General features: G+C 47.5%; 1 protein-coding gene across 3 annotated transcripts in view; it reads left to right on the top strand.

Annotated features, from left to right (window-relative positions):
• The window catches only part of FLI1 (Fli-1 proto-oncogene, ETS transcription factor), a 115,418-nt gene that overhangs the window by 72,156 nt on the left and 15,732 nt on the right, over positions 1-27,530 (top strand). For all 3 annotated transcript variants that reach the window (XM_032639990.1, XM_032639989.1, XM_032639991.1), the window contains exons 3-5: positions 652-806; positions 4,956-5,159; positions 13,316-13,381. In XM_032639990.1, the coding sequence (XP_032495881.1) occupies positions 652-806; positions 4,956-5,159; positions 13,316-13,381 (425 nt within the window). The remainder of the gene's footprint in view (positions 1-651; positions 807-4,955; positions 5,160-13,315; positions 13,382-27,530) is intronic.

Raw genomic sequence — 27,530 nt, 5'->3', positions numbered from 1 at the left:
GTTTCAGTTTGGGAAGGTAAAACATTCTGGAGATGGATGATGGTGGGAGTTGCACAGCCACGTGAATGTACTTAGTGCCACTGAACTGTACAGTTGAACATGGGTAAAATAGTATGTTTTATGAGACTTTTACCATAATTTAAAAAAACTTAAAAAAAAAAAAAGTCATGGCACCATCAGGAACCTCCCAATCCAGCCAGGGGAAGGGCACCTGCCAGGCTAACCATCACATCATGTGACAAGTCCTAGAGCCGTGGCAGAAACAGGGTGCTCTGGGAGCAGGGAAAGGCCTGTCTGGGAGCGAGGTCGAGTGCACGCGCCTCGGGACCGTAGGTCGCCTGGCCACAAGGCTAAAAGCATCAGCTGCAGGCAGAGCGGGAGGGCAGCAGCGCCGAGCTCAGAGGCCCAGACTCCAGTCTGAGGGCAGCGAGGGGCTGCCAGAAAGTGTTTAAGTACCGTAATTATAGGACTGGGCTGGGATTTGGAGAAAACTCGGGTGGCCGCGTGGATAGAAATAAAGCAGCGTCAGCAACGTCCTCGTCCTCGTCATTCCACCAAATGGGGCTGGGCAGCGGCTCCACGGATGTGCCGGTGGCAGCGGTGGCAGTGACGCTGATCACTTCCTCTGGGCTTTGTCTTTTCTTACTCCAGGGAGTCTCCGGTGGACTGCAGTGTTAGCAAGTGCGGCAAGCTAGTGGGCGGAGGCGAGTCCAACGCCATGAGCTACAACAGCTACATGGACGAGAAGAACGGCCCCCCTCCCCCCAACATGACCACCAACGAGAGGAGGGTCATCGTCCCTGCAGGTACTTTGGGACCCAGTTCGCTGGCTGCCACCCGCGTCCTCAGTCTTCTGGGCTAGTCGTCCCAGTGGGCACCTACACCTTCACCTGGTACCCTGTTCTCTATGGACATGCTTACTTGGGAAAGCTGCACTTCCCACTTTCTTCCCTGGCTGCCCTCCAAGACAGTTTCCCAAATGTCACCAGAGCCCCGAAGCGCAGATTCTGGAAGCCCTGCCCTCAAACAGGTCACATCACAGAGTCTAGCCGTGGTGCCTGGTTCCACAGGACGAGGCCTGCAAAGAGGGGAGAGGCAAGGCCTTCTGAACCCAAAAGGAATCCCGGGGACACCCAGATGTGCCCACCCTTGCCTTTAAGGAGAAGAGTGGCTACAGAGGTCTGTCCTGTCCATCAGGCATGCACTTCCTGGCACCTGCAGGGTCTTACCTCTCCAAAATTGCAGGCAGCTCTTCCAGATTCAAAACAGAAGTAACTGTATTTAACAGAAGGAGAGCCTGAACATGTGTGCGGCCAGGTACGTCATGAGATGAAAAGAGGCGATTTTTCCTAGGTATTGGTGCTTTTGGTTACAGAAGATAGAATCATTGTTCAAGCCTTCCGTGCGTTGGCTGGACACTCCACCTCGGCTGGTGAACTCAGCTGCCTGGTTGAAAAGGGAGGAAAAACTACCATGTGTAGAGTCCATGCCAGGTAGAAGGAGCCAGGGTGTCCAAATCTGAAGCAAATCTGAATGACTTACCAAAATCAGTTTACCAAGGAGGCCAACCCCTTCCATCTGGAAAAGCGTAAATGCAGTTGTGTCTGAGAGCCAAGGATTAGACGTCTCTTTGAGGTAATCCAAAGGAATCCGCGGCTTGGTCTAGAAGGTGTGGTTTTGTAACTGGCCGCTCCGTCCTAGGCTTTCTGTATATTTCTTTTCCGTGGGAAGCTGTGTGTCACCGTCTCCTAGGAACACAGCCACACGCTTGTATTCTGGGCCAAACTCAAGTTGGCAGGCGCAGGAGGTGTGGGAACAGGTGAGGCAGGAGAGAGGGGGACCAGCGGGAACTTTTCTGTGCCCGGCAGGACTTGCAAACCGCTCAGAAAGCATGTTTATTTCCTTTCTCCACAAGCGCGTGACCTCACAGAGGAAGGGGAAGAATAGCTCCGTATACTGAGTGCCTCTCGGTGCCAGGCGCAGTGCAGACGGCCTCATCCCTGTCATGCTACTTCTATCTTGTAACGTCCAATCTCCCCTCCCCGGGAACACCAGCTAGGCGTGTGTAGCTCAGGTGCATTTGCGAGAGGCAAGAAAATGGTGCCTCCTCCTTTATTATGGAAAGAAGGCAGAAATGATGCTGAGCTAAAGCTGGCCTGGAGGGAAACTTCTGGACTCCCCCCATCGGAGCCGAACCTCTCCAGGCCTTTGCTGACTTGGAATCAAACCCCACCCTCCCACTTCCACACTGCTCCTCTAAACAGTGACCAGCATGAGGAGGAGATCTTGAGGACAGAAGAGTTAAGAGGCCAGAGGTTGTCTCTGAACCAAATGTTGACACCATTTCATTTCCATAGTCACTTTTGGGCGGGGGTAGGGAAGGGGTGGGGGGGAAATGACCAGACTGTTTGGTTGACCCTTCAACTCTGAAGTGGTGTTGAAATACTTTCAAAAGGAGTATCAGGATGGCAGTCGTAGGGGGCCAGAGTAACCCCAGCAGTAATAATTAAAATAGCATAAATTCCTATCAAAGGGTTTCCAAAGCACTTGGTGTCATGAATTCCCTACCTAGGAATTCACTTCATTGTTTCACCTCTGGCTGGGTCTTGAAGCATTATCCTCACACATGTTGGTCAGCCTCCTGGACATAACAGAAAGTCTCATTTGGGCAAGTCCACACATCAAGGCAATAAAGCATCAGTGGAACAACCAACTGAATTTATGGTGGGATTTTAAGACGAGTATAAACGAGGTTCCTAGTTCACCACCAGTTCCAAGTTCCGATGGGAAGAAACTAGGACTCAATCATCCAGGAAATATATTTGGAAGAGTTTAGCATGCTCCACAGCGGAAAATTTATAATTCAGTGTGCTGTAAAAGGAAGGGAAAGAATATTGTGACGGAGCCCAAAGCAAGGGAGGAAATAAGAAAATAAATAAAATCTACAGTGTAAAATTGTATTTGAGGCCTTGGATACTCAAAGTGAGGAATTCGGAGAGGCAGAGGCAAAGCTGATGAAAAAAAAATATATGCTACGTAATCCAAGTTCCCCCAGGACACTTTTCTTTAGAATTCTGAAATGGTGCAAAATTATTTCCATTTACCAATGGTCCGTGCCTGATTGTTCCTGGAGAGCAAAAGAGTAAGACAAAGCAAGAAATTTATCTGAGAGACAGAGAGAGAGAGAGATACAGACTTGTACAATGAAGCCCCGAGTAGCTCCGCTTTTTGGGGTGATGGCAGAGCACCTCCCGGGGGAGCTAAGGCAGGATGGTGAGAGGGGAGAGGAGAGGAGCCTTGGGGTGGGGGACCCTCAACTAAGTGCAGTCCTGGGAGGATTTTGACTGGAATTCCAGCTCAGACTGGGACTGAAGGTTGAGCTGGGGACTTAAGCTTTCAAGACGCCACTTCCCAACTGCAAAACGAAGAGAAAAGCCACCTTGCAGGCTTTTCTTGATGAGTGAAAATTAGCACACGTGGAGCAGCGGGCACCTAGGAGGCATTCAGAATCTGGAGTGTTATGAGTTACCGGGCTCTGGGTGGTTGGTATGAACCTTGTTTCTTTCCCCACAACCCCTCCTAATCATTCAGACCTGCTCCCATTTTTGCCAGGAGCCTTCACAGACCCTTAGAATGAGAGGTAGCACAGATATTCCTACCAAATGAGCAGTCCAATAAAACAGGCCCAGTAGAAGTTGGGGACCATCAAATCTCCCCTCCTCCAGGAAGCCTTCCATGACTCCAAATCCACAGTGACCCCTTCTGCCCACGAGTTCTCGAACTGCCACAAGAAAAATCTGCTGCTTAATTCCGTGCTTTCCTGCCCTAGTGTTTCGTGTGGATTATCGTCCATGAGTGCAAGACCCATGTAGCTTTCTTCTGTGATAAGCATATTTAACTGCATATCGGACTCTCTAATAACTGGGGGCCAAGGAAAGACATGGTGATATGTGATAAGATATAAGGGCTCTACCTAGCGTGGAACCTGCTAGAACTCATCACCGGCACTCAAAGTACACATGCTCCCCATATACACACACCTGGCTGGGGAGGAGTCTGAGGGTCCCAAGTGGAGACCTTACAACCTCAGTCCTTACATTATGTATGTTCACTTGAGAGCTGAAATGTTTTCTCCCTCCAACACCATTTCCCATCTTTTTTTTTTTTTGCTGCACTGGGTCTTCACTGCTGCACGAGGGCTTCATTGCCCTGCAGCATGTGGGATCTTAGTTCCAAGACCAGGGATCGAACCCGTGACCCCTGCATTGGAAGGCGGACTCTTAACCACTGGACCACCAGGGAATTCCCCATTTCCCATCTTTGGGGATTTAGATATCCTAAAAACTTTGTCAGGATGATTTTAAAGAAATTTCAACACAGCTGTCTCCAAAGGGAGAAAACCCAGATTGGGGTTAAGTTATTAAGACTAACACCATTGGGTCTTCCAACTGCACACATGGAACTGTAGTCCAAGTGTCCACGTACATCTTCTTTTCTGCAGCCATCGGACAGATCACTGTTCTTCCGTGAACTCACTGATGTTCTTAAGATACAGATGGTGGCCGTGGGTGTTGGAAACTGTGCTTGTTTTCATTTTGATGCCACCATTTCTCAGGCAGAGGTTTCGGTTGCCCTCCAAAGGCTTTAAAGAGAGTGTCCTGTCCAGATGCGTAGTGAGGCGTCTAAGAACCCTTCCAGAGCGCTAAGTGGTTCAGGCAGCGCCAGATGTGACGGGGCCGGATGGGCATTCTGGGAGGACCATCTGGGAGGGAACCATTTTCTCACTGGGGGGAGGGGGGATTGAGGAGGGGGAAGGGAGGGGAAGAGGAAGGGAGGGGAGAGAGTTGGAGATGGGGAGAGAGGGAGAGAGGAAAAGACAGAGGAGAGAGGCAGAGACAGAGGAGGGGTGGAACCCTGCGTCCTGCCGCCTTGCTAACAGCCCATCTCCCCTGCAGACCCCACGCTGTGGACGCAGGAGCACGTGAGGCAGTGGCTGGAGTGGGCGATAAAGGAGTACGGCTTGATGGAGATCGACACATCTTTCTTCCAGAACATGGACGGCAAGGAACTGTGTAAACTGAACAAGGAGGATTTCCTCCGAGCCACCTCCCTCTACAACACGGAAGTGCTATTGTCACACCTCAGCTACCTCAGGGAAAGTAAGTGCCTGGTCCTTTCCCTTTCTGGGCAGCAAAACACCCCCAGAGGCTGCAGCCCAAGTCCCCAGCCACTCAGGATGAAGACTGGTTCCCACGGAGCCAACCCAGGGAAAGGAGACAGGGTCCCGGGCTGTCGGTTTATGCTGGGCGGTTGCTATAGGAGCAGCGCATCCGGGTGTCAAGTTGCCAAGGTCGCAATGGCTCCCAGAGACCCTGCGAGGGGACTTACCCAGTCCTGCCATGACAGGGGAAAGAAAACAAGGAATGGAGAAAAAGTAGGGAGCTGCAGCCCCGTGGGGTCTGCCAGAGACGAGTCACACTCTTCCCATGAGAACCACTTTCCAGAAACTACTTTGCCCCAAACTATAAATAGATGGACACCCTGGCTGGTATTGTCTTGAGCGATGATTTAAAGTTCCTACAGTAAACTCTAGATTTACGTTTTTGAAATATTTACACGTTAAGTTCCTCTTATTCTTGGGGTCACTCTGGCACCCCCTAACCCACCTTTACCCGCTGTTACCTACACACCCTTCCCAACTAAACAGGAAGTGTAGCAGATGCTACAGGTGGGTTGGGATCTGTTGGAAGCTTTCTCCTGGCAGAGTCAGAAGGCAAAGAGCTTTGGAAAGGGAGAGTTTATGAAAGAAAGTGCACGGTTGTTCAAAGGATTAGGCTTCTCTATTGCCAAGCCCCATCAATTTGATATGAATTTCATCTGATATGAAACATACACATCAGAACAGAATTTTGATAAACGGGCTAATAACCTCAGCCTTAACTCTTCACCAGAAATACAGGTGGTATATCGGTGATCCCAAGTACTGAAGGACTGTTCTGTGGCCAGAAAAGATGGTCCTAAGATGGGGAAGTTGAAGCCACAGGAAAACAGTTGTGGATTCATTCTACAAGGGGGCCTTCTAACAGTCAGCCCTGCCCAAAGATCCACTGGCAGCCTCAGGGTGCAGTGTTTGCTGTCCGTGGCTGCTGGGAATCTTGCAGGAGTTCAGCTTCGGAAAGAAGGAGGTTGATGATTTTAAAGCCCCTTTAACGCTGAGATCCTTGGACAGTGCCCACGGGCCGCTTTCCCGGGTCTCCTGGGCTCTGGGTTAGTTAGTTCTTCATCTGTGTTCCATTGTCCGGTGGGTCTTCAGCTCACCGTTCCTGTAATCTTCTGTCTCCTGCAACAGTGTACTGTGTGGGGTAGGGGCAACACACCCTGGGTGTAAAAATGAAAAAATTTGAAAATGCCTTCGGAAGTTTCCACTGGTGCCTCTGGGCTCCCCAGTCACCCTCCGAGGCGTCTGGTAAGCAGTGGGATTGTGTGGGTGATTGTGTGGGTATGTTAACACCAGAGGAATGACCTCATGTCTGAGTCTTGCTGCAACATGAGGTCAGCCCAAGAAATGACAATTTCAAAAACGGGGGCAGTTTTCCACCCAGTTTTTCTGAGCTTTGGAGAGTGAGCATTTTCTAACAATCTGTATTTCTTGAAGTGTTTATAGAATATTTTTAGAAAGGATCTTTGCACAGAGTCCTGCAGTAATGCTAGCTGGGCAGGGCAGGAGGTGGAAGTGGGCACACAGAAGCTGGGCATGAGAAGGAGAGACCAGCAAAGCAAAAACGCTGACCGATTCTGCCTTTCTGCCCCTCCTGGTGTCATACGGCGGGAGGTCCGGGAATCACTTTGTGGGAGAAGAGATGGACGGCAGTGTGGACAGAGAGCTTGGAGCACTTCAAGGGCCCAGTTATCAGATGCCCTTGTTGAGGGAATGTTCAAGCACGTTCTGACTGATGTGGGGAGAGCCCATTCAGACCGTGTGATCTCAGGCCCTGCTTTCTGGCGGGTCCATAAACAACTGAAGTCCCCGCTGGGACTTCCTCTCACAGAAGAACCCAAGCCACAGACCCTGATGCAAGACCAACCTGTGCTCAGAAGGCCAAGGAATTTCATAAGGTGGTCGTGGGTAACTGTTGAGGAGGCTTTCTATCGGAGGAGGACAGATAAGAAAGAGCAAAGGAATAAGCAGGCTGGGAAGAAGTGGACGCCAGAGGGTTGGGTTTGTGGGTATATGTAGCAGGGGGTGAAAAAGGGTGGATTTCTTCTCCTCGTTCTTCCTAAGAGAATTCGTAGACATTAAGGAAGATGCCCCCAAAGCAATAATAATATGAAGTTTCCAGAAAGGAGCTTATTAGCGGAGCAAATTTCCAGAGTTGAGTGGAGATGAACAAAGCACATATATGATACAAAGTTGAGTGCAACAGCAAGATATAAAGGGGTCTGAGCAGCGACGCAAAACCATGTCTGCCTGTAAAGGCAAAAATTAAAATACTTGTATTAAGGTTCAAAAAACCTTGCCCCAGCGTAATGTTGTACTACTCTAGAGGCCTTTTGAGGAACCTAGACTTCAAATGATCTGCTATCATGGAAACAGTTTTTGATTCATGCCTCTTGTTAATTGGGGTCCCCTTTCAGCTGCAGCCTCTGGGACCCCTGGTTGGGGGGGGATCCACTGAGACGCCTGCAGGAGGTCACGTGCATGGTGGCTGTCTGCTCTCAGGACTGCTGGGAACCCCGCAAGGCCCACCGACTTGCCTTCAAACACTGTATTGTTTTTCCAGACTTACTTCCAGCGGATGTTTTGTGTGGAGGCAGGGAGGCCAGGGCTCTGGGGAGAGGTTGGGGCAGCTAAGTTGAGGCTGGGAGAAGGGTACTAATGCCTCGTGCATTGTCATATGTCCTTTCGTGGAGGAGGGGGTGGCGTTCAAACAGTTCCACTTTGGCAAGAGGTGGAAAGGAAAAGAGCTGAGCTCCTCAGCACAGAGGGAGGAAGTGCAGTGGGGCTAAGGAGAGAGGATAGAAGAGAACTGGAGCCCTTCTAACTTAGCCCTGGGTCAGAAGACTGCAAGGCAGCTGCGCCTCTCCAGAGGCGTCCGAGCTTTCTGGACTTTAGTAGAAAAAAGGACATGGTAGGATTAAGAAGCTCTGACACCAAATTTACACTTTCACCAAAGGTGCTCGAGTATTTATTCGGGTTGTCAGAACAGGAGCTATACTTTCAAATTTTAAAAACCAAACTTCAAATTAAAAATGTATTTTCCAGGGTGGAGAAGAAATAACAGTGTCCTGAGCCCCCCTGTCTGACGTGCTAGGATTTACCTGGCCTGCCTGGAGGCTCCTGTTCTCCATACCCTGGCTTTTCAGCTTGCCCAGACGGAGTGACTGTACCCTATACCATCCCTCTGTAATGTCACCTGCACTTGAAATGGGAGGAGGACGGTGGGGGCCGGGTCTGGGGAGATGCCCACAGTTCTTGGGATCATTCCGGAGTCTCCTGGGGACACCCGGGCTCAGGCTGCATCTGCCCAGGTGTCATTCACTTTACGGGACAGACAGGGTGCCCCCTTGTGGACACCATGGACAACTAATTATAGATCCCCATTTTAAAGCCCAAGCAAATGAGGCCTGGAGTGCTTCGGAAATTGGTTCAGACGTGCCCAGCCCCTGGAGAGCAGCCTGGTGTCCGAGACCCAGGCCTCCTAAGGCCCGGGGTGCAGCTATGCCCACAGCCTCACGCTCTGAGAGCAGAGGCCAGGCTGCACAGACAGCGCCCGCTCACCTGGGCCACCCGGTCTTTCCCTCCCCTGCTGTGGAATTAGCCTCACGCCCCCGGGGCTCCCGTGTGGAGGGCCAGGCCGCTTTCCCCACAGCATTTTCTGTTTTCTTTTGTACCCAGAGATAAATGCTTTCCGAAAACTTCCCTGTGGCCTCCTGGAATGAGGCCGATTAAGCCAAACCTATCTGCACCCCAACTCTGCCCGTCTCTCTTCCGCGCGGCGCCTTCAGTATCTCATGCAGGCAGAGGCCGTATTTACAGTCTCGGGCTGCGGGAAATGAGATTGGGTGTCACAAGGCAAGATTGGGACGGACCTCAAAGGAAGTGGGAGCTGTCCCCAAACGGCAGTTCAGACCCAGGGCCGCTGGGGGGAGTTTGGGGTTTCTGGGAGCGCAAAAGGTCCTGGGTGGGGTGGCCAGAGACAGAAGGAAAGAGCCTTTGTTCATTTTACAGAAAGTTGTGTTCCGTCTGTCTGTCTGCGTCTGACCCGTGAAAAATGCTAAGAAAATGCGTTTGGAAATAGTGGCAGCGCTAGAGAAATGAAATATATGGGGTGACAGGGAGACCACAGCAAAGGTATCTATCTTGATTCCCATTTTTAATTTAAACATAATGGAAAACACATTTTGCGTTTTGTGGTGTCCCCACCGGCCGCCTCAGATGTTCCGGCAAAGGTGATGGCTCTAGGCAATTAAGCCAGTGAAGTATTATCCCTTCCAGGCCGGGTCTGCCCGGTGAAGGAGAACAAAAGGCCAGATTTCCTGGGACTCAGTCGTCAGCCAGGCCTGTTGTTCAGGACACAGAGCCTCAGGAGGGAAGAGATATGGGAACATATGTATACGTATAACGGATTCACTTTGTTATAAAGCAGAAACTAACACGCCATTATAAAACAATTATACCCCAATAAAGATGTTAAAAACTTAAAAAAAAAGAACACAGAGCCTCCTTCCTCCTCCCTGCCCGCCTGCACCCTCCAGCCAGAGCCATTGATGGCAGTGCAGAAAAAAGGAAGCCCGGCTTCAAGAGGCTGGCAGTGGGGCTGGCAAGGTGTCTGCAAGGCAGGAGACAAAGGCTTTGGCGCTCAGACGGCCGTTGTCTCGTCTGCAGGTGCCCCAGAGGAAGGCCAGGTCCGCTCGTGGGAATGTGGAGCTGGAGAAAGCCCGATTGTTGGGCTCCGCCCACACCTGCAAGCTTCACTCTGTTCATTTCCATCCTCTCTCAGATCCCAAATACTGTACCAGTGACGGATGGACGCGACAATGGGAAATTATTTTGTCCTTTTGCTTTCACACTGGGGAGCCTATTCCGTTCTCAGCAGCAGCTGCTCCGTGCTTTGTGGGGCCCCAAATACATAGATACACATAGAAGCCCTCATGTGTATGTAAATACGTAAACAGATAAGGCAACAAACGTTTTAATTAAAGTATCACAGAGAGAGAAGTGCAAAAACCATAAATGCACATGTCAAGGAATTATCACAAAGCGAATGCACTCACTCATATGAGTCCCTCCAGGTCAAGGGGGAGACTAGAAGCCCCCGTGTGCCCCGCTCCATCACCCCCACTTCCTCCCCAAAGGCAGCCACTGTCTTGATTCCAACACCATAGGTGAGTGTTGTCTGTTTCTTCGATTTAGCCTGGAGGCTGCAGGGTCTGCTGGGCGGAGAACAGATTTTGTAGATAGACCAGAATGGGCATCCTGCCTCCTGGGCTTTCTGGCTACGTGATCCTGGGCAAATTACTTGACTTCTCTGAATGTCGATTTCATCATCTGTGTGAGAATTAAGTGAGAGAATAGACAGAAAGCATCCGGCGCACGACGACAAGCATCCCGAGAGTGTTGGCTTCCCTCCTAGCATCACAGCCTGTTTCCTCTGACAAGGTGGTGTTCGCCCCGCGCAGAGGGTGACTCAAAGAGGGAGAGATATCCAAAGCCACAGAGTGAGAGGTCAGGCTCCAGGGAGGACCTTCTTGCATCTGAACAAATTCCTTTAAGGAAAAGTGTGCCTTGCCACTCTCTGTAGCCTGAGGAACTGGTTAAGTAAAAAATGGGAGGAGAGAAGGGAAAGTTGGTCCCTTGGGAAGGAGGTCAGACACCCCAAATCAGCCCCTCCACAGGGAAGGCAGCCTCTCCTTCTAGGAGTGAAATTTGAACCAAGAACAGTCTTCAGGGCAAAATCCTTCTCCTAGGTTACCATGAAATATGTATTTCATGCAAGCTTTGCAGAGGTCAAACGACCCTTCCTCTTGGCTTTCTGGGAGTTTCCTCTGGAATTCACGTGTGCCCAAGGAAGAACTTTCACCGAGGGGGAAATTTAATAAGTGCGGTTTATCTAAGCTTCGTGCTCTCAGCTACATCTGCACTAATGACTCAGGCAGTTCGGTCCTCCGAGACCATCATTTTTCTTTATTTGCTCCAGCCGCGAGGTTTCCGCCTGAGGCCGAGAATGTCAGGGACAGAGAGGCAGACATTCTTGGTCTTACTCCAGAGACTGTTTTCTCTTCCCTTGGAACACTTGTTTCCATTTCTTAACCTCCTTCCAGTCATGGAGGATTATTTCTTACTGCAGCAGGACCCATTCATAACTCTAATTCCAGAGAACAAGGCAAATGCCCACCAAGCTCTTTTATAAAGAGTTTATTGTGTGTCATCGTTGTGTCTGTGGGAGAAAAGATACAAAAGTAGTCTTGATAATACCTAGCGTGTATTGAACGTTCATTCTGAGCCAAGGTCTGTTCCGAGCAGTTGTGCGTATTATTTTATTGGCTCCTCGTAAGAACCTTATCGGGTAGGTGTTATTATTAGCCTGTTTTATATAGGAGGACCCTATGGCTTAGAGAGATTGGGTAACTTGATGGAGGTCACCAAGCTAGTAAGTGGTAAGAAGCAGGTCTAATTCTAAACTCTCATGTGCATAAAAACGTATATTAAACGAAGTGCAAGAAATCACTTCGTCCTTGATATTTTTGAGAATGGAAGAACCAAACGCATCTGATTCTCGGCTATTCCAAGCGCGTGACTGCCTCCTTTCTAAAGGTGTCTCCACACAGCCACACTTTGGCAAAGAGTTCTCTCAGTACCGTCACCACCCCTCTGCTTTTTTTGTCTGGAACTGTTGCAGAGCTGAAAGGAATAGTTGCTCAAGCCCAAAGTCAGAGGTTCTAGGCAGTTGGATGACGCTTCCAAAATTCTCTCTTCGTCATCTGGCCTGGAAGGGCGCACAGCTTCTCTGAGGCACACAACCAAACGCCCACAGCTGGGTGAGGCAGCCGCTCCACTCCCGTGTCCCTTCCGGGACTTGAGACTAAAAATAGGAGTGTCTGACAGCCCATTCCCTGTTCCAAGCCCTGGCACCCGAGTCCGTCCACTCGGTCCCAGGGAGCAGGCAAAGGATGGTTTAGAAGGATTTTTTAGCTTCCAGCACCCATGTCAAAAGCGTATAAAAGCAGATCCCAGCCCTCTTGATGGTGCTTCAGAGTTTCCACGGGAGAGCCTCAAGGAGGACGACAAAAATGCCTACGTTTTCCAAAATAAGGCTCTTGGATTTGCCGGAAACAAAGGCACACGTCTAGTTTTAGGAAAGAAGGGAGAATTTTTTTACATGCAACAACAATAAAAAAAAGAAAATGCCCAGACTAAATCTACTAGAAAATGCCCAGACTAGAACTACTTTTAGTGCTTGCTAAAAGTAGCTCTGCATGGACATTTAATTCTAAAAGATTGTATATCAGCACCTGTGATAATAGAAAATTCAGCGGCTTATGCCTCACGTTGAGCTGTGTTCTCTTAGCTATGCATAAAGGGACACAAAAGTTACTCCAGGGAGCGCTGCCAGCCCCGCCCCTTTCCCAGCTCCTAGCACCCCCTTCACCAAGCGTGATGATCCAAGCACCTTGCCCACCTGTAAACCCGAAGGACATCACAGTGGGAAGAAAGTGGCCGGGCTTCTCCTCCAGGGCGTGGCAATACAAGCTACAGTCCAATCTGGCCAGTGCTGGCCCACGGACAAGACAAAACAAAAACAAAGAGGAATGTGCGACAGAGGCCATAGTCAGCCCGCAGAGACTAAAATATTACTATCTGGTCTGTATAAAAAGTTTGCCACCCCCTCTTGTAGTTCAAGGCGAAGAAATCAAGATCCAGACACGTAAAGTCCCTCAATCACGGTCACACGGGAAGTCGGTCGAAGGACCAGGACATGGTCCCCAGCCCTGTGTTCCTGCTGTGACATAGTGTGGACCCCAAGAACTCTAGAACGTTAAACGTGGCTGCTGGGAGGGCTTGTGTGTGTCCTGCCCACGAGCATTCTGTCCTACCTTCCTCAGACCCTAACTCCAGGAAGCTATTACAGTCCTGCGTGATTGGCCCCCCAAATGGGTGACATTAACTCTTTCTTTCTCTCAAGGACTCAGTCATCTATCCTTCCATCCTTCTCCCTGTCTCCTGCCCTCCCCACTCACTTCTCATCCCATCTCCTAGTCTTGATCTCGGAAGAGTGTCTTGGTTATAACCTGATGCTTTTGCTTCGCCTTTCAGGTTCACTGTTGGCCTATAACACAACCTCCCACACGGACCCGTCCTCACGACTGAATGTCAAAGAAGGTGAGTCTGTTCTCTCACATGTAGAATTGTCCTCATTACCAGCCCAGCACAGTCCACGATGGTAAGACTGCGGTGGGGGAACCTCAGGTGTGTGTCCCAACTCTCTTGTCCACTCAGCTTTTCTAGAAGCCTAAGCTGATCCCCCTTACGCTGCTCATTGCAAAAACATGACAAGGTTGTAAAATATCTTGTGATAATTCCATAAAGATGCGACTTGAGGTTGTTACTCCATGAACGAAAGCGTGTTGCTCTTGGAAGGAAACGGATGCTGCTCACTTTCAAAACCAAAAGGCGGGGGGTTTCTTTGTTGAAGGAAACAAAATGAAGATTTCAAGGATTCTTGCAATGTCATATTTTCAGGGGGGTGTTGGTAAGAAATTTAAGCGATATCAATTCATTTTTAAAGTGGTGATTTGGAGATTTGGTCTAGTTGCTTTGCTTTGGTTGAAAGAGAAAGAAAATGGTCTCAGCCAATGGTTTTCGCCAGTGAGGGTTTTAGCAAACATTACAATACATTTCTCAGCATCTTTATTCATGAAACAACGTTGTGGAGATTTCCTGCTCCAGACACTGTTAGATTCCAGGCATTTAAACAAGTGAATGATTCATGGTACCTGGTTTAAGGGAGAAAAAATGGTAGTGAAAAAATTCTGCCTGAGGCAGAAGAAAAATTCCATGGAGGAGGGGCATTTTGAGTAGGGCCTTGAAGGATGAGTAGGAGTATGAGGGGCACTCTCTTCCTTGGCTCTCTCTCCTTCAATACTTTTTCTTTAAGGCACACCTGCTGCATAGAATGAATGAAGGCAGAAGTTTTCAGTATTGGTTGCATGGAGTTAGCACAGCATAATATTTCAGAGAAACATAAAGCTCTTCTAAGGGAAGAATCTTAGAGACATTTGGTTCAAAACTGTCTTGGGTTATGGAGGAAACAGAGACCCAGTGAGCCTGGGTGTCTTGACCAAGTTCACACCTTCGATCACATTAGACTTCCTGTTTCCTGTTAACAATTTATAATCAGATGATGACTAGACAATTCTGTGGAGGAAAAATTCAACATAATGAATATGTTTGTAAACTTTCCTGGTTTTCTGTGACTTTCTTCACCTCTTACCCCACCTTGGGCCAGTCCCTGCTACTGTTTTCTTTCAAAGTCAGAGTTATTGGCTTTTGCCATAAAAAATCTGAAGTCATATTGACTCATCATACAGTCCAAGCCACATTTTATTAGGTGACCCATTTACCATCATGTTGCAAATGTCCATAAGAGACAAAATATATTACAGTGTCAAACATATTAGATTGAGGTCGGAGCACCTCTGGTTTACTTTGGGGAAATCACTTCATGCCCTGAACCTCAGTTTCCTGTCAAATAAAAGGGCCAAACTAAACCAGTAAGAGTCACTCCTGACTGTCGAGCTCCTGGCTGCTGCAGGTGAGGGTCTGCTTTCGTCCAGGGCCCCTCTGCTCTGATCTGGTTCACTTACTGAACTTCGTTTCGTCTGCAGATAGGGATCCATGTCTTGGAAGGAAGGAGGGAGAGAAGGAAGAAGGAAAGGAAAGAAGGGAGGAAGGGAGGCAGGAGATCCCTGAAAGCTCCCCCAGTTCTGCAGGCTGGGACCTGCTAACACCACCAGGATTAACCAGGGAGACTCTGGGGGCAGAGCCTATGAGAGAATATCTGATATTGGACGTAAAATACAGATTTTCGTTAAGAAGCAAGTTTTTCTGGGTTGAACTGCGCTGATAAACGATTCATTACTCCTCCAGGGGTCCTAGCTTTCAGCCTCTCCTCTACCTGCGCTGCTGTTCCTTCCCTCGGTCCTTTTGTGAGTTTGTAATGCCACGCTGGGCTCTTTGGGGCTTTTGCAGGAGCTGCCTCTCTTCTGAAATGAATGAACTGCAGTATCCAGGCAAGTGCTCACTGCAAAGCCCTCAGTCAGGTGGTGCTGGGTATTTATCTCCCAGCATCGGCCCTGGCCTCCAGAAACGGTTGCGTCTGCGCTTTGCAGGTGCAGCTTTTGTCCCCAGTAAAGCTTTCCACTTGAGCTGTCTTGCTGCTCTGTCGCCTTCCCCCTCCTGAGGTGGTCTGGATCTGTCTAAACGGCCCATCGCCCACAAAACAAAGTACATTAGCAAGACAAAGCTGGCCACGCTCCTCTCTCCCTGCTTTTCACCCTCCTCCCCACCTCTCTCTTCTGCTTTTCTCTAATAGCTATCTTGGGTTCTTAAAATATTAAATGGAAAAATAAAGAGAAGACGTCATGCAACCTTAGCTCCGTCTTGTTTGAATAAGGCACACACACAGCCCCAGACAAACCCAGAGTCCAACAAGAGGACCAGAGCTCTGTGTGTGTGTGTGTGTGAGTGTGTGTGTGTGTGTGTGTGCATGAGTGTACGTGTTTATTTCACACAGGACAGGTGCTGGCATCAAGCACAAAAGAAAGAAGTTGAAGAGGTAAATGCTTCTATGAATGCTTCTTCAATGTGCTTATCAAATGAGTATGTCTTTTTACTTTAAAATGGCATAATCATCCTCCCAGCTTGTCTCTTGAAAACAATTGCACTCTCTAAGGGTTATTGGTGCCCAAGAAGTAAGGCTAGATTTTAAAAATTAATTTGTAGCAGTTTTTAAGCTTTTTCCAAAATTAAATATTCTATGGTCACAGATTGGACCGGGCTAGAACAATTATGCTCTCTCTACCGGATACCAAGGCTAATGCACCTAAGAAAATAAATTAGAGTGGAAGCAACTGCTACCCATTTTCAATGCAGCCGCCACTGTCATATGTATAGGATTCTGCAATGCCTCAGACACTTTCACGTGCTTTGCCTCTGCTTTTAAGCCCGGCAACATCCCCGAGAGGTAGATTGAATTAGCCCCATTTTTCAGACATAGAAAGTGAGGTTCAGGACTATTAAATGGCTCCCTGAAGGGCACACAGCTATTCAACAGCAGAACAAGGATTCAAACCCAGGGTGTAGGATTCAAAATCCCTTACTTCAGATAGTCTCCCTGACAAACACAGCCTTTCCCTTCTAGCTGGCTTTTCATGAAAGCAATAACTTGCCTAAATGTCGTATGGGTGGAGATGTGAATTTTTTTCATTATTTTTCTCTGTCCCTGCAGTTTTTCTACTATCATCTCCATCCACATCCCTGCACTGTCCTCTCCTCCCAAAGATGAATTCATACATAACCCCTGCTTGGCACTATCCTCTATTCCTAACTGCACGGAGAATGAGCGGGAGAGCTTTTTAAAATTACTGATGCCCTAGGAAAATATTGTATGACTCCACTCATCGGAGGGACCGTAAATGGACAGATTCACAGAGACCAGAAAAGTAGAATGATGGTTGCCAGGGGCTGGAAGGAGGGAAGAATGGGGAGTTATTGTTCAATGGGCCCAGCGTTTCAGTTTGGAAAGATGGAAGAGTACTGATGGTGATGGCTGTGCAACGTGAATTATTTAATGCTACTGAAATGTACACATGAAAAGATCTCAACACCACTAATCATTAGAGAAATGCAAATCAAAACTACAATGAGGTATCACCTCACAGCAGTCTGAATGGCCGTCATCAAAAAGCCTACAAATCATAAATGCTGGAGAGGGTGTGGAGGAAAGGGAACCCTCCTATACGGTTGGTGGGAATGCAAATTGATGCAGCCACTGTGGAAAACGGGATGGAGATTCCTTAAAAAACTAAAAATAAAGTTACCATATGATCCGGCAACCCACTCCCGGGCATATATCCAGTAAAGACAAAAATGCTAATTTGAGAAGATACATGCACCCCAATGTTCATAGCAGCACTAGCTATAGTAGCCAAGACAGGGAAGCACCCCAGGGGTCCATCAACAGATGAATGGATGAAGAAGATGTGGTACATACATACAATGGAATATTACTCAGCCATAAAAAAGAACGAAATAATGTCATTTGAAGGAACATGGGTGGACCTAGAGATTATCAAGCTAAGTGAGGTAAATCAGTCAAAGAAAGACAAATATTATATGATACCACTTATATGTAGAATCTAAAAAGTAATACAAATGAATCTATTTACAAAACAGAAACAGATTCAGACATAGAAAACAAACTTATGGTCACCAAAGGGGAAAGGGGTGGGGGAAGGGATAAATTAGGAGTATGGGATTAACAGATACACACCACTATGTAAATAGCACCACTAAAATAGCAACAAGGATTTACTGTATAATACAGGGAAAATAATATATATATATATCTGAAAAAATACAACAGAAGTAAAAATAAAAAATGTTTTAAAATACTGATGCCAAGGTCCCAGACACAGCCAACTGATTCAGAATCTCTAGGAGTGACAGCTGGGCATTGGGAATTGTTTCAAGCTCTCCCCGTTACTCTTAAACCTGCAGCCAAGATTGAGCAGTGCTGACCTACACGGCAGACAGGAACCAGAAAGAGGAAAGGGAGACCCGTCTCAGAGCCACCCAGGTTGTCTTGGAGACACACTGGGAGGTTGATCTTTATCTTTCCTGGCCCCAAATTGACCTAGAAAAGGCAGGGCAGGACCTCATGTTATACTAATGGAAGAGCAGGTTGAACTGACCACTAGGTTATTAGCTCCTTTTCATCCTTGTCATTGATGAGGTTATAATTTTTATTGATATTGATTCCAACAGCTTTACATGAGTCTATCACTTCAGCTCTCAGAAATCCCATTCTTATATGTTCTCATTGTGTGTATCTAAATAGTCATTGGGATTGGTGTTGGTTACCTGATCTTATCCGGAGAGCACTGGGGTTCTAGAAGTTAAATGGCCATTCCAAGTAAATGGCCATTCCAAGTATTGGGTTGGCCAAAAAGTTCGTTCTGTTAATGAATACATCGTTCAATAAAGTTCTTGGTGAAAATGAAAGATGTGTCTTATTTTTGCTTAAAACTGAACGAACTTTTTGGCCAACCCAATACGTGGGAGTCCCAGGGCCCGGACTGAGGATTCTCTAAACCTCGAGCTCCGACCTCCATGCCCAGGGATGAGTGTGTCCGCCCGGGATGCAGGTCAGAGCTCCACCGTGTTTCCGGGCAGCCTTGCCCTGGGCCCTGCCAGCATATCCCCTGGACGGGCAGCAGTGCTCTGCTTCAGAGCTGCTTTGCATCCTAAACCCTCATTTCCTTAGCTCCTTGTGCTGGATCTGTTTAAATACCTCTGAGTCTCCAAAAGTCAGAGGATACTGAGCTCCTTGTTTATTAACTCCTGGAACTCATAAACCGGCCCGTGGAGGCTGAGCCTCTAGCCCCCGCCCAGGAAGCCTTTCAGGACCCGCTGTGAAATGCAAACCCACGCAGGTCACCTGCGGCCGGGGGTACAGTCCTGGCCTGCAGTCACCTGGGTTAATGGATAAAAAGTCTGTCTTCTTGCACGCTGAATGTGGGAGAGAGAGGGGGAGAAACCACCTTTCCGTGTCCTTCAGAGTGAAATGCCTAACCGGTGCTGACGATTATGCTAATGAGAGCCCTGCTTCTCTCAAGGAGATTTCCAGATGGCAGGACCTGTGCACATAGCCGGGACCACGGTTCTGCAGCCCCTCACTGTCTGCCAAGCGTTTGCACATCTATTACGTCGTTTGCACCCCTCACCATCCCCGTGAGCTGGCAGGGCTGATATTATTATTATCCCCGTTCTGTAGATAATGGAAACAAGGCACAGAGATAACAGGGTCCGTTTGAAGTCACCCAGGTCTTAGGATAGAGCAGGACTCCAGCGTAGGTCTTGCTGTTCACTCCTCCCTCCAGGCTGCTTCTCACCTCATCATCTCAACATATTCATTCAAGCATCTGACATCTTTTTTAAAAATTTATCTTATTGAAGTATAATTGATTTACAATGTTGTGTTCATTTCTGCTTCACAGCAAAGTGACTCAGTTATACATGTATATACGTTCTTTTTCACCTTCTTTTCCATTATGGCTCATCACAGGTTATTGAATATAGTTCCCTGGGCTATACAGTAGGACCTTGTGGTTTGTTTATCCATCCTCTATATAATAGTTTGCATCAAGCATCTAACAAACATCTTAAACCTTCTTTAATTAATGCTCTCCCTTTCCCCAAGGCAGGTATTTATCTCATATCTCAGCCTTAGAGCATATTGGTTCAAAACCCAGGCTCTGGACTCAAACAGGCTGTGTGACTTTGGTCAAGTCACTTACTTTTTTCTGCCGCAGTTTCCTCACGTATAGAATGAAGGCAATCTTAGTGCCCCTTCAAGAGGGATATTATACTTAGAAATCAATTACCAGGGTATCTGATGCACCAGTAAGTACACAATATGTTTGCTCCATGGATTACAGTAGTAATTAGGATTTTATCACAACATCATTAGAACGTTCTTGAGGGTTTACCACATGCTGACACTACGCCCAGGGTTATGAAAGACACCATATCAGATGGCATGGTAACACCGTAGATGAGATGGCCAAGTTGTTTAAAATCTTATTCGGGAGATTCACATATGGAACGATTAAGGAATAATGTGAAGCTGCATATAATCAAATAGAAAAATGCATGTGACCTACAAGAAGTTCCCTAAGAGAAATGAAGAGACGAAAAATCATTAAATGTTAAAGCGGACCATCCACTCCAAACCTTTCATGGAACAGAGGCGATAGGAGGCCAGGGAAGGCGTGGGTTCCCGCAAGACCACACAGGAAGGGAAGAGCTTCTCTCAGGACCCTAGTCAGGACTCGTGCCCTCCTCCACCCCGTTCACGCATCTCTTCATTTATTAAGAACCTACCATGTATGGGACGCTAGGCTGAGCCTCGGAAACGTGGTACCCAGCCAGCTACCCTCAAGAGGATGTAGTCAGAGATACAGATGGGTCTGTAAGTCAGTGCTGCGTATTGACTATGGCTGCTACAGCACCACCTCTCGGCACTTTTCCCTGCATTTTCATCGCCTGTGGGGTGTCCTTGATGATTTAATGATAGAGGTCGTAGTGAAAAATGGGAGGCCTCTGGAAGGACCCAGCACGGTGGTGCTGGAAATGGATATCGAATGAAGGGAAGGTGGGCATCAAAGACCCAGCATGTCTGGGTCTACCCTGTGCGGGGGTTGCGTGTGCTCGGACTGGGTTTGGGGGACGGGACCAGGTGGGCTCCCATGGGTATACCTGAGTGTGCCCCCTGGGAACACCGGGGCCCGGGTGTGTGGCGCGGGCATGATGGGGGAGCCTTGGGTGGGACTCTTAGTGGTTTACACGAAACCGAAAGACGGGTATAGTGTCACTGGGTGACAGGAAGCTCAGCAAAGGAGCCAGGGATTTGCTTCAAAATAGGGCAGGGAGGGGGCATGGGTGGGGGGAGAGCTGAAGTCAGGTTGACCATGAGTTCATGCTTGTTAAAGCCGCAGGGCCCTTCGGGGTACAGTAGACTTTTCTCTCTGCTTTCCTACATCTTCAAATTTTTCCATGATTTAAAAGATGCCCCAAGAAGTTTTGCTTTGATGGAGAAAATGTAGATGCGTGCAGAATATGGATTCCTGTGCCCTGTGTGTGTGGCAGTGAACAAGGGTGGCAGCTTGGGGGCCCAGCATGGGGGGGTGGGCTCGAGGCAGCAGCCTGAGTCAGGGTCTCAGGGGGTGAGCGTGTGTTTGGCGGGGCCTCGGGCCGTGTGCGTATTGCCCTGTGCGGGATGGCCAGTGCGGGTTGGTCTGGAACACGTGTGCCTGAGGAAAGGGCCTGTAATGCTGTGAGGTAATCACCTGTTATTTTTAGGGAGTAAATAGCATCTCTCATGGAGCAGGTTATGTGGCTCCACGGGCTCTGTCTGTGTCCACTAATGTGTACTTAAAATTTGAGGGTATTCAGGCCTCCCAGGAGAGCCTGTTAAGAACTTTGTCATTATATGTTTTTCCTTTATGATGAACTACCCCTAATCCATTTTTAGCAAAAGCAGGGATGATTGCTGAGTGTGTGTGTGAGTGTGTGCTGTTTCTGTGTCCAAAGGCAAGATTTATGATTATAGAACAGACAGTAGCTTGCTCTCTCCGTTTTATTTTTTTTTAATTGTTTTCCTTTGAAATTCCAGACTTAATGTTTTGTCTGCTTTCAATCTGACCCTCTTTGGAGAGCTACATGTTGTGTGTGTGTGTGTGTGTGTGTGTTTTCACCAGAGAGAGATTGAGAGAGCGAGAAAGAGAGAGAGAAAGAGAGAGAGTGCTGGAAACAAAGAATCTTTGTCTGTAAGCTGTAGCAGGCAGGAAACCCCAATCCCGAGGGAGCTGAGCCAGCCAGCCCTGTCCTGGAGTCAGACTCCAGCTCTCTGAATTCAATTTGACAGCTTGTCTGGGACACTTTCTAAGTAACCATTATCCTTCCTTTCTCTGAGTAAAAGAACTGTTATTTTGTTCCGTGGGTGTGCTGTGTGCGCTGTTACCGCATGTGTGGGTTCCACAGCGACTAGAACACACTCTCTCTAAATTATTGGAAACACTTAGCCTGTTTCCTAAGACAAGTGTAAATTTGTTCCAGGATAACGATGCAAACGGCTTTCCATGTTGCACGTTAGAGGCAGGTAGAGGGATTTCGCTGGGGCATTTTGTTTAGTCCCAGTTACGGCACGAATCCCCTTATTTGAAGGAGCTCTTCCATCTCAGGAATAATTCAAATTGTGTACGTTTTATTCCTTCGCAGATTTTTTTTTGAAATATGTATAAAGATATCTTCCGATGATCGTTCCCCTCAGTTTCTGTGTTTGATCGATTAATTGATAATTTTTAAAGAAACCTACCACCATAGGTCTCTCTCATCTCGGGGAGGGAATTCCAATGTAGGTGGTGTCAGCCGTGAGCCCCCAGAGTTTGGGACAGGCAGGCACAACTGGGTGACCCCCTGGAGTAAAGCAGACACTGTCTCCAGCCACTCACATCAGTTGACTGCCGCAACCTCATGAGAGATTGTGAGGCAAAACCCACCCTTTCCGGAGTGTGCATGTTTGCAGGCCGTCCAGGTCCCTCCAAGCAGGATGGACAGAGGTACCGTCCAGCGCGGCCTGGGTCACTTCGGGGTCTGGGCGGGGTGACAGCTTGGCCAGCTGCACAGTTTTTACCCATTTAGGTTCCGACCAAAAAAATGTGTCCTTCAAATGTGAATGGATTCCTGTCTAGACCATTTCAAACAGAACTTTGAATGTTTCCCGTTCTCCCATTGCCTGACCTACTATCCTCAGCTGTCTCGCTCCCACCCCAATCCACACCCTATGAGCCACACTCGCTCTTGGTGGCCCAGGTCAGACGATGTCTCCTCAACCACCCCTGCCCCATGGAGCTTTGCTTGTACCCACTGTCTTCCCAGTGAAGCATCCGACAGAGTATATCCAACAGTCTTTGGTCTTGCAAGACTTGATGCATCTTGGAGGCAGGGACAGTGCCTTAGAAAAGGCCATGTATGTATGTATGGATGGATGGTTGGATGGATGGTCGGATGGATGATGGATGGATGGTTGGATGCATGGATGGATGGATGGATGGATGGATGAATGGATGGATGGTTGGATGGATGGATGGATGGATGGATGATGGATATGGATGGATGGATGGATGGATGGATGGATGATGGATGGATGGTTGGATGGATGGATGGATGGAAATTATAGACAAATTGCCTTGAACTACTCCCCAAGGACTTACTGTAAAACTCACCCTTTGTGATGTTTCTAAATCCAAGAGTGATGTTTTGGCCTCGTCCACTGCAAAGATGGGCTCAGGACTTGCTTTTCCCTTTCTGCCACAATTTCCCCTTCATTTGACCCCAGCGTGATTCCTCCCAGGCTGTGATTGGTCCCACCCAGAAGTAGAGGGAGGAGCTTGCCTAGAGCAGATTTCAGTAACACGGTGATGGTTCCACATCACCCCCTTTTGCCCCATTTTTTATCAACTTACACTCCCCTTGGAGGTCCTTCAGATTTGGGTCCTCTTGCTATGGGTGCCAATGAGAAAGAAGCCAAGGACAGGACCAGGACAAGGGAAAGTCATATTGCAGGAAAGGTTAACTCCTGCTCATTCAACCCTCCTTTCCTTACCTTTCTTATCAACACCCCCCCCCCCCGCCCCATAACGATAACAACTGCCATTGATTGAGGGCTTATTCTGTGCCAAAAACTTTTCTGTTCACTTCATTTTTACGCTTCCTAACCGCCTTATGTAGTTGCTATGATTATTATTCCCATCTTGCATATAAGAAAACTGGGGCACAGATGCGTTAAGCTCAAATGGCAAAGCTAGTAGGAATCAGAAAGCAGCACAGAGCCTGTTACCGCAGCCCACTCCCCACCCAGGCAGTGCCAGGCCCCCAACTGCATCTCCCTCTTCCATCCAGCACAACATGGAATGGCCCATTTCTTCCAGGAAGCTGATGTCATCTAGTGGTTAAGATGACATGGTGAGATTCACTGATTTCTGCTGTGGTCCTCAAATCAGGACCCTTACTCAGGGTACTCAGTTCTTGCATTTCAAGAAGCGTATTAGGTGGCTTCACAGATGTCCTTTTCTTTATTGTGCTTTATAATTTACACAACATTCTACATTTTGTGTGTTTAATATTACATTTTTAAAAATCAAAGAAAGAAAGAAGAGATTTCGAAAAGGAAATGCTACCCTGAGTAACACTCTGTTGATCAATAAGGATTGCAGTAAACGTAACTTAAAAAAACAAGGGCGGTGGATATTAGCTCAATAAATCTAGTTGTGAAATTTCCTCAAATTACAAGAGGTAGGCAAGGCCTCGCCTCAATAAGCTTCACTGACCCATGGCTCTCCAGGAAAAGGAAGGAGATCAGCATCACCTGGACCATTTTAAAGACACAAGCCAGGCTGCTCCAGCATCCCAGCCTACACCCCCTTCTCCATCCATAGGTGCCCTTGGTTGGCGAAGCTGGAGCTGAGTGTTCTGAGAGTAGGCATCTCCCACTGCTTACGAAATTCTCGCCCCACACATCACCCCACCAGCGAGAGCCAAGTTTTACTTGAATACTTAACAGAGACAAAATGTGCCTTCGTTGCTCTGCATCGGTATCCTTTCTGCCATTGCACCATTGGTCTCTCCTCTTCCCTGTGCCAGCAGGCATCCTGGCCCCTGGTATTGTTCCTGGCTGCTTAGAAGTGCCCGCTTTGGCCTTCCTGCCCCCGTGGGCATCTTTCGTCATGTTTATCAAAACTGCTCTTACATGCTTCCTCGGAGAATCTGATAGGCACCACCATGCTCTGCAACATTGTGAAGGTGACAGGGAAAACATGAACCCTGCTGCACCTTAATAAAGAAAACGCTTTATGTAAACCTCAGAGCGGGAGGGAAGAGGTGCAAGGCTGTGGGAAAGGTATTTGGGGCCAACTTGACCTCCAGAGCACCCCTGCAACTGGACTCGGCCAGACAGCTGCTCCACCCACCAGTGCCAGGGAGGGGTGTCCCGACGGTGGACACTTGGTGGGTGAGGTGGAGTGCCACCACAGCGCCACTAACTTCTCAGTGGCGTTTCACACTTACTGAGGGGGCCGTTTGGGTTTTGCATTTCCAATTCATCTCCAGACTCTTGACTATTATTATTTTAGCCCTCCCGTCCCTACCACGTTTCACTTTGACTCAGACATTTCATCCCATTCCAGATTATAGAGCTCCGACTCAAAATGAAATTGGCCTTGGTTGATGTAACTCCATTTCCATGACCGCAGGGTCTTGGTTTGTAATAGAAGCTGGAAGTAATGGCTGTTAGCTGTGCTGAGGAGTGGGGGTCCCAGAGTACTTTGGGAAGAAAAGGCGAGGTCCACAAGTGCTCTAGGTAATCCACTGGTGGCCACCTCCACACAGAATCTTCCAAATGCATTTGTTCTGCAAAATACACTGATTTTTAGAAATTCTACAGAGAGGTTGTTTGAGGGTCAGTAGTTGCTGAGAGTATTTAAAAGAAGTTTGTTTATTCCCACGCTCGTAAACCAAATTTTTCTCCATCTCTCTTCCCCTCTCTCTCCCTCCCCTCTCCCTCCCCTCCTTCCCCACCCCAGAGAAAGAGAGAAGCTTTTCTCCTTCCAGACAGAGGTATAGGGACTTGGGGAACCTTCTAGTGAAAAGCCAAGGCATAGATAGCATCATTTGTTATCTTAAGATAAAAACCTTTCCCAAGTTCTTTTTTTTTTTTTTTTTTTTTAAACATCTTTATTGGGGTATAATTGCTTTACAATGGTGTGTTAGTTTCTGCTTTACAACAAAGTGAATCAGCTATACATATACATATGTTCCCATATGTCTTCACTCTTGCGTCTCCCTCCCTCCCACTCTCCCCATCCCACCCTTCCAGGCTGTCCCAAAGCACCGAGCTAATATCCCTGTGCCTTGCGGCTGCTTCCCCCCAGCTATCTACCTTACTACGTTTGTTAGTGTGTATATGTCCATGACTCTCTCTCGCCCTGTCAAAACTCACCCTTCCCCCTCCCCATATCCTTAAGTCCGTTCTCCAGTAGGTCTGCGTCTTTATTCCTATCTTACCCCTAGGTTCTTCATGACATTTTTTTCCCTTAAATTCCATATATATGTGTTAGCATACGGTATTTGTCTTTTTCTTTCTGACTTACTTCACTCTGTATGACAGATTCTAGGTCTATCCATCTCATTACAAATAGCTCAATTTCATTTCTTTTTAAGGCTGAGTAATATTCCATTGTGTATATGTGCCACATCTTCTTTATCCATTCATCCGATGATGGGCGCTTAGGTTGTTTCCATGTCCTGGCTATTGTAAATAGAGCTGCAATGAACATTTTGGTACATGACTCTCTTTGAATTTTGGTTTTCTCAGGGTATATTCCAAGTTCTTTTTATAGATGTAACATCATACTCTCTTCAGAGAAGCCCATATCTAAGATAATAAATAATTATTTCTCATGAAATATCCTTTTGAGAGAAGATAAAGTCTCTGAGGAAGAAATACTATGGTTAGAAACACTAACCCACGTGGGCTTCTCCCCTCCAGCCTCAGAGATCTGTAAGCAATCACATGTGAGGATCAGTAAAAAGTTTAACACACCTCTGATGAAGTTCAAATTCGTGTGTTAGGCACATTCTAAAGAGAAAGTGGTAAATTACGTGAGATTATTACTTTATCAAAATCCAGGACATCCTTCAAAGCCCAATTCAAGTCCCACCCTCGTCAGGATACTTTTTCCTTACCCACAAAGACTACAGTCTCTTCTCGGGACCCTATCTCAGTCACTAGCCATCAATGGACCTAATTACAGATTATCTTATCGTCTTTAATGGTGAGTTTTGTCCTGTATCCCTTTTTTCCAGCCCTGTAGATATTCAGTAAATAACATTGACAGCTGATAGATTCACGGGGGAAGGAAAATCTAGCTTGTCAATTTAATTAAATATTTACTCAATCCTTCTGCTTCCCTAAACAGAGAACCAGAAGAAATTAGCCTTGGTTGACACAAGAAAGATTAACTTCTTTCCAAGGAATAAAACTCTGGAAAAGAAAAGCAGCTATAATCTTAGAAGACATTTGGAGTGTGTAAAGCATGTTCACATGCATGATCTCATTGATTCTCAAAAGAACCCTGTGAGGATTAAACAGGCTATTTGCTTTTCCAAATTCTTAAATTTTAGGAGAATCGTTTTTTCCCCTGTTGCGGATAGGTTGACAGATTCAGAGAGATTGTCACTTGCCTAAGTTCACACAGCTCATAATTGGCGGAGATGGGTGGGGAACCAAGGAGTTCTGAACCGCAATCTAGAGTTTTTTTTCCATGGCCGTGAACTGTTTCCCTGTTTGGAATGAATTAGAGAGAAATTATGGAATTCCTTCCCATGAAAATCTTTAAGAGCCCTTAATAACACCACAAATGACTTTAGACTTGATAAGATTTAGGTACCCCTCTTCCAAAGAAATGAAAACCGTTCTTGGTATAACTATGAAAACTCTTCGAGCTTCAAAAGTCTTTGGCCTGCCCAATATCCTAGAGGAGTTGAGAGAAAGGCAGTTTTTCTGCTATGAGTCAGACTTTCAATTTCTATTAAAATTCTTATATGGCCTCAGGCTTTGGGCCTCCAGGCCTGTGCTAATTTGCATGTCTGGTTTAGATAATGTCTGAAGTCCCCTCCAGCCTGAAAAGAA

This window comes from Phocoena sinus, chromosome 8, assembly GCF_008692025.1.
Source record: "Phocoena sinus isolate mPhoSin1 chromosome 8, mPhoSin1.pri, whole genome shotgun sequence".
NCBI lineage: Eukaryota > Metazoa > Chordata > Mammalia > Artiodactyla > Phocoenidae > Phocoena > Phocoena sinus.
This window is presented reverse-complemented; position numbering and strand designations above follow the sequence as displayed.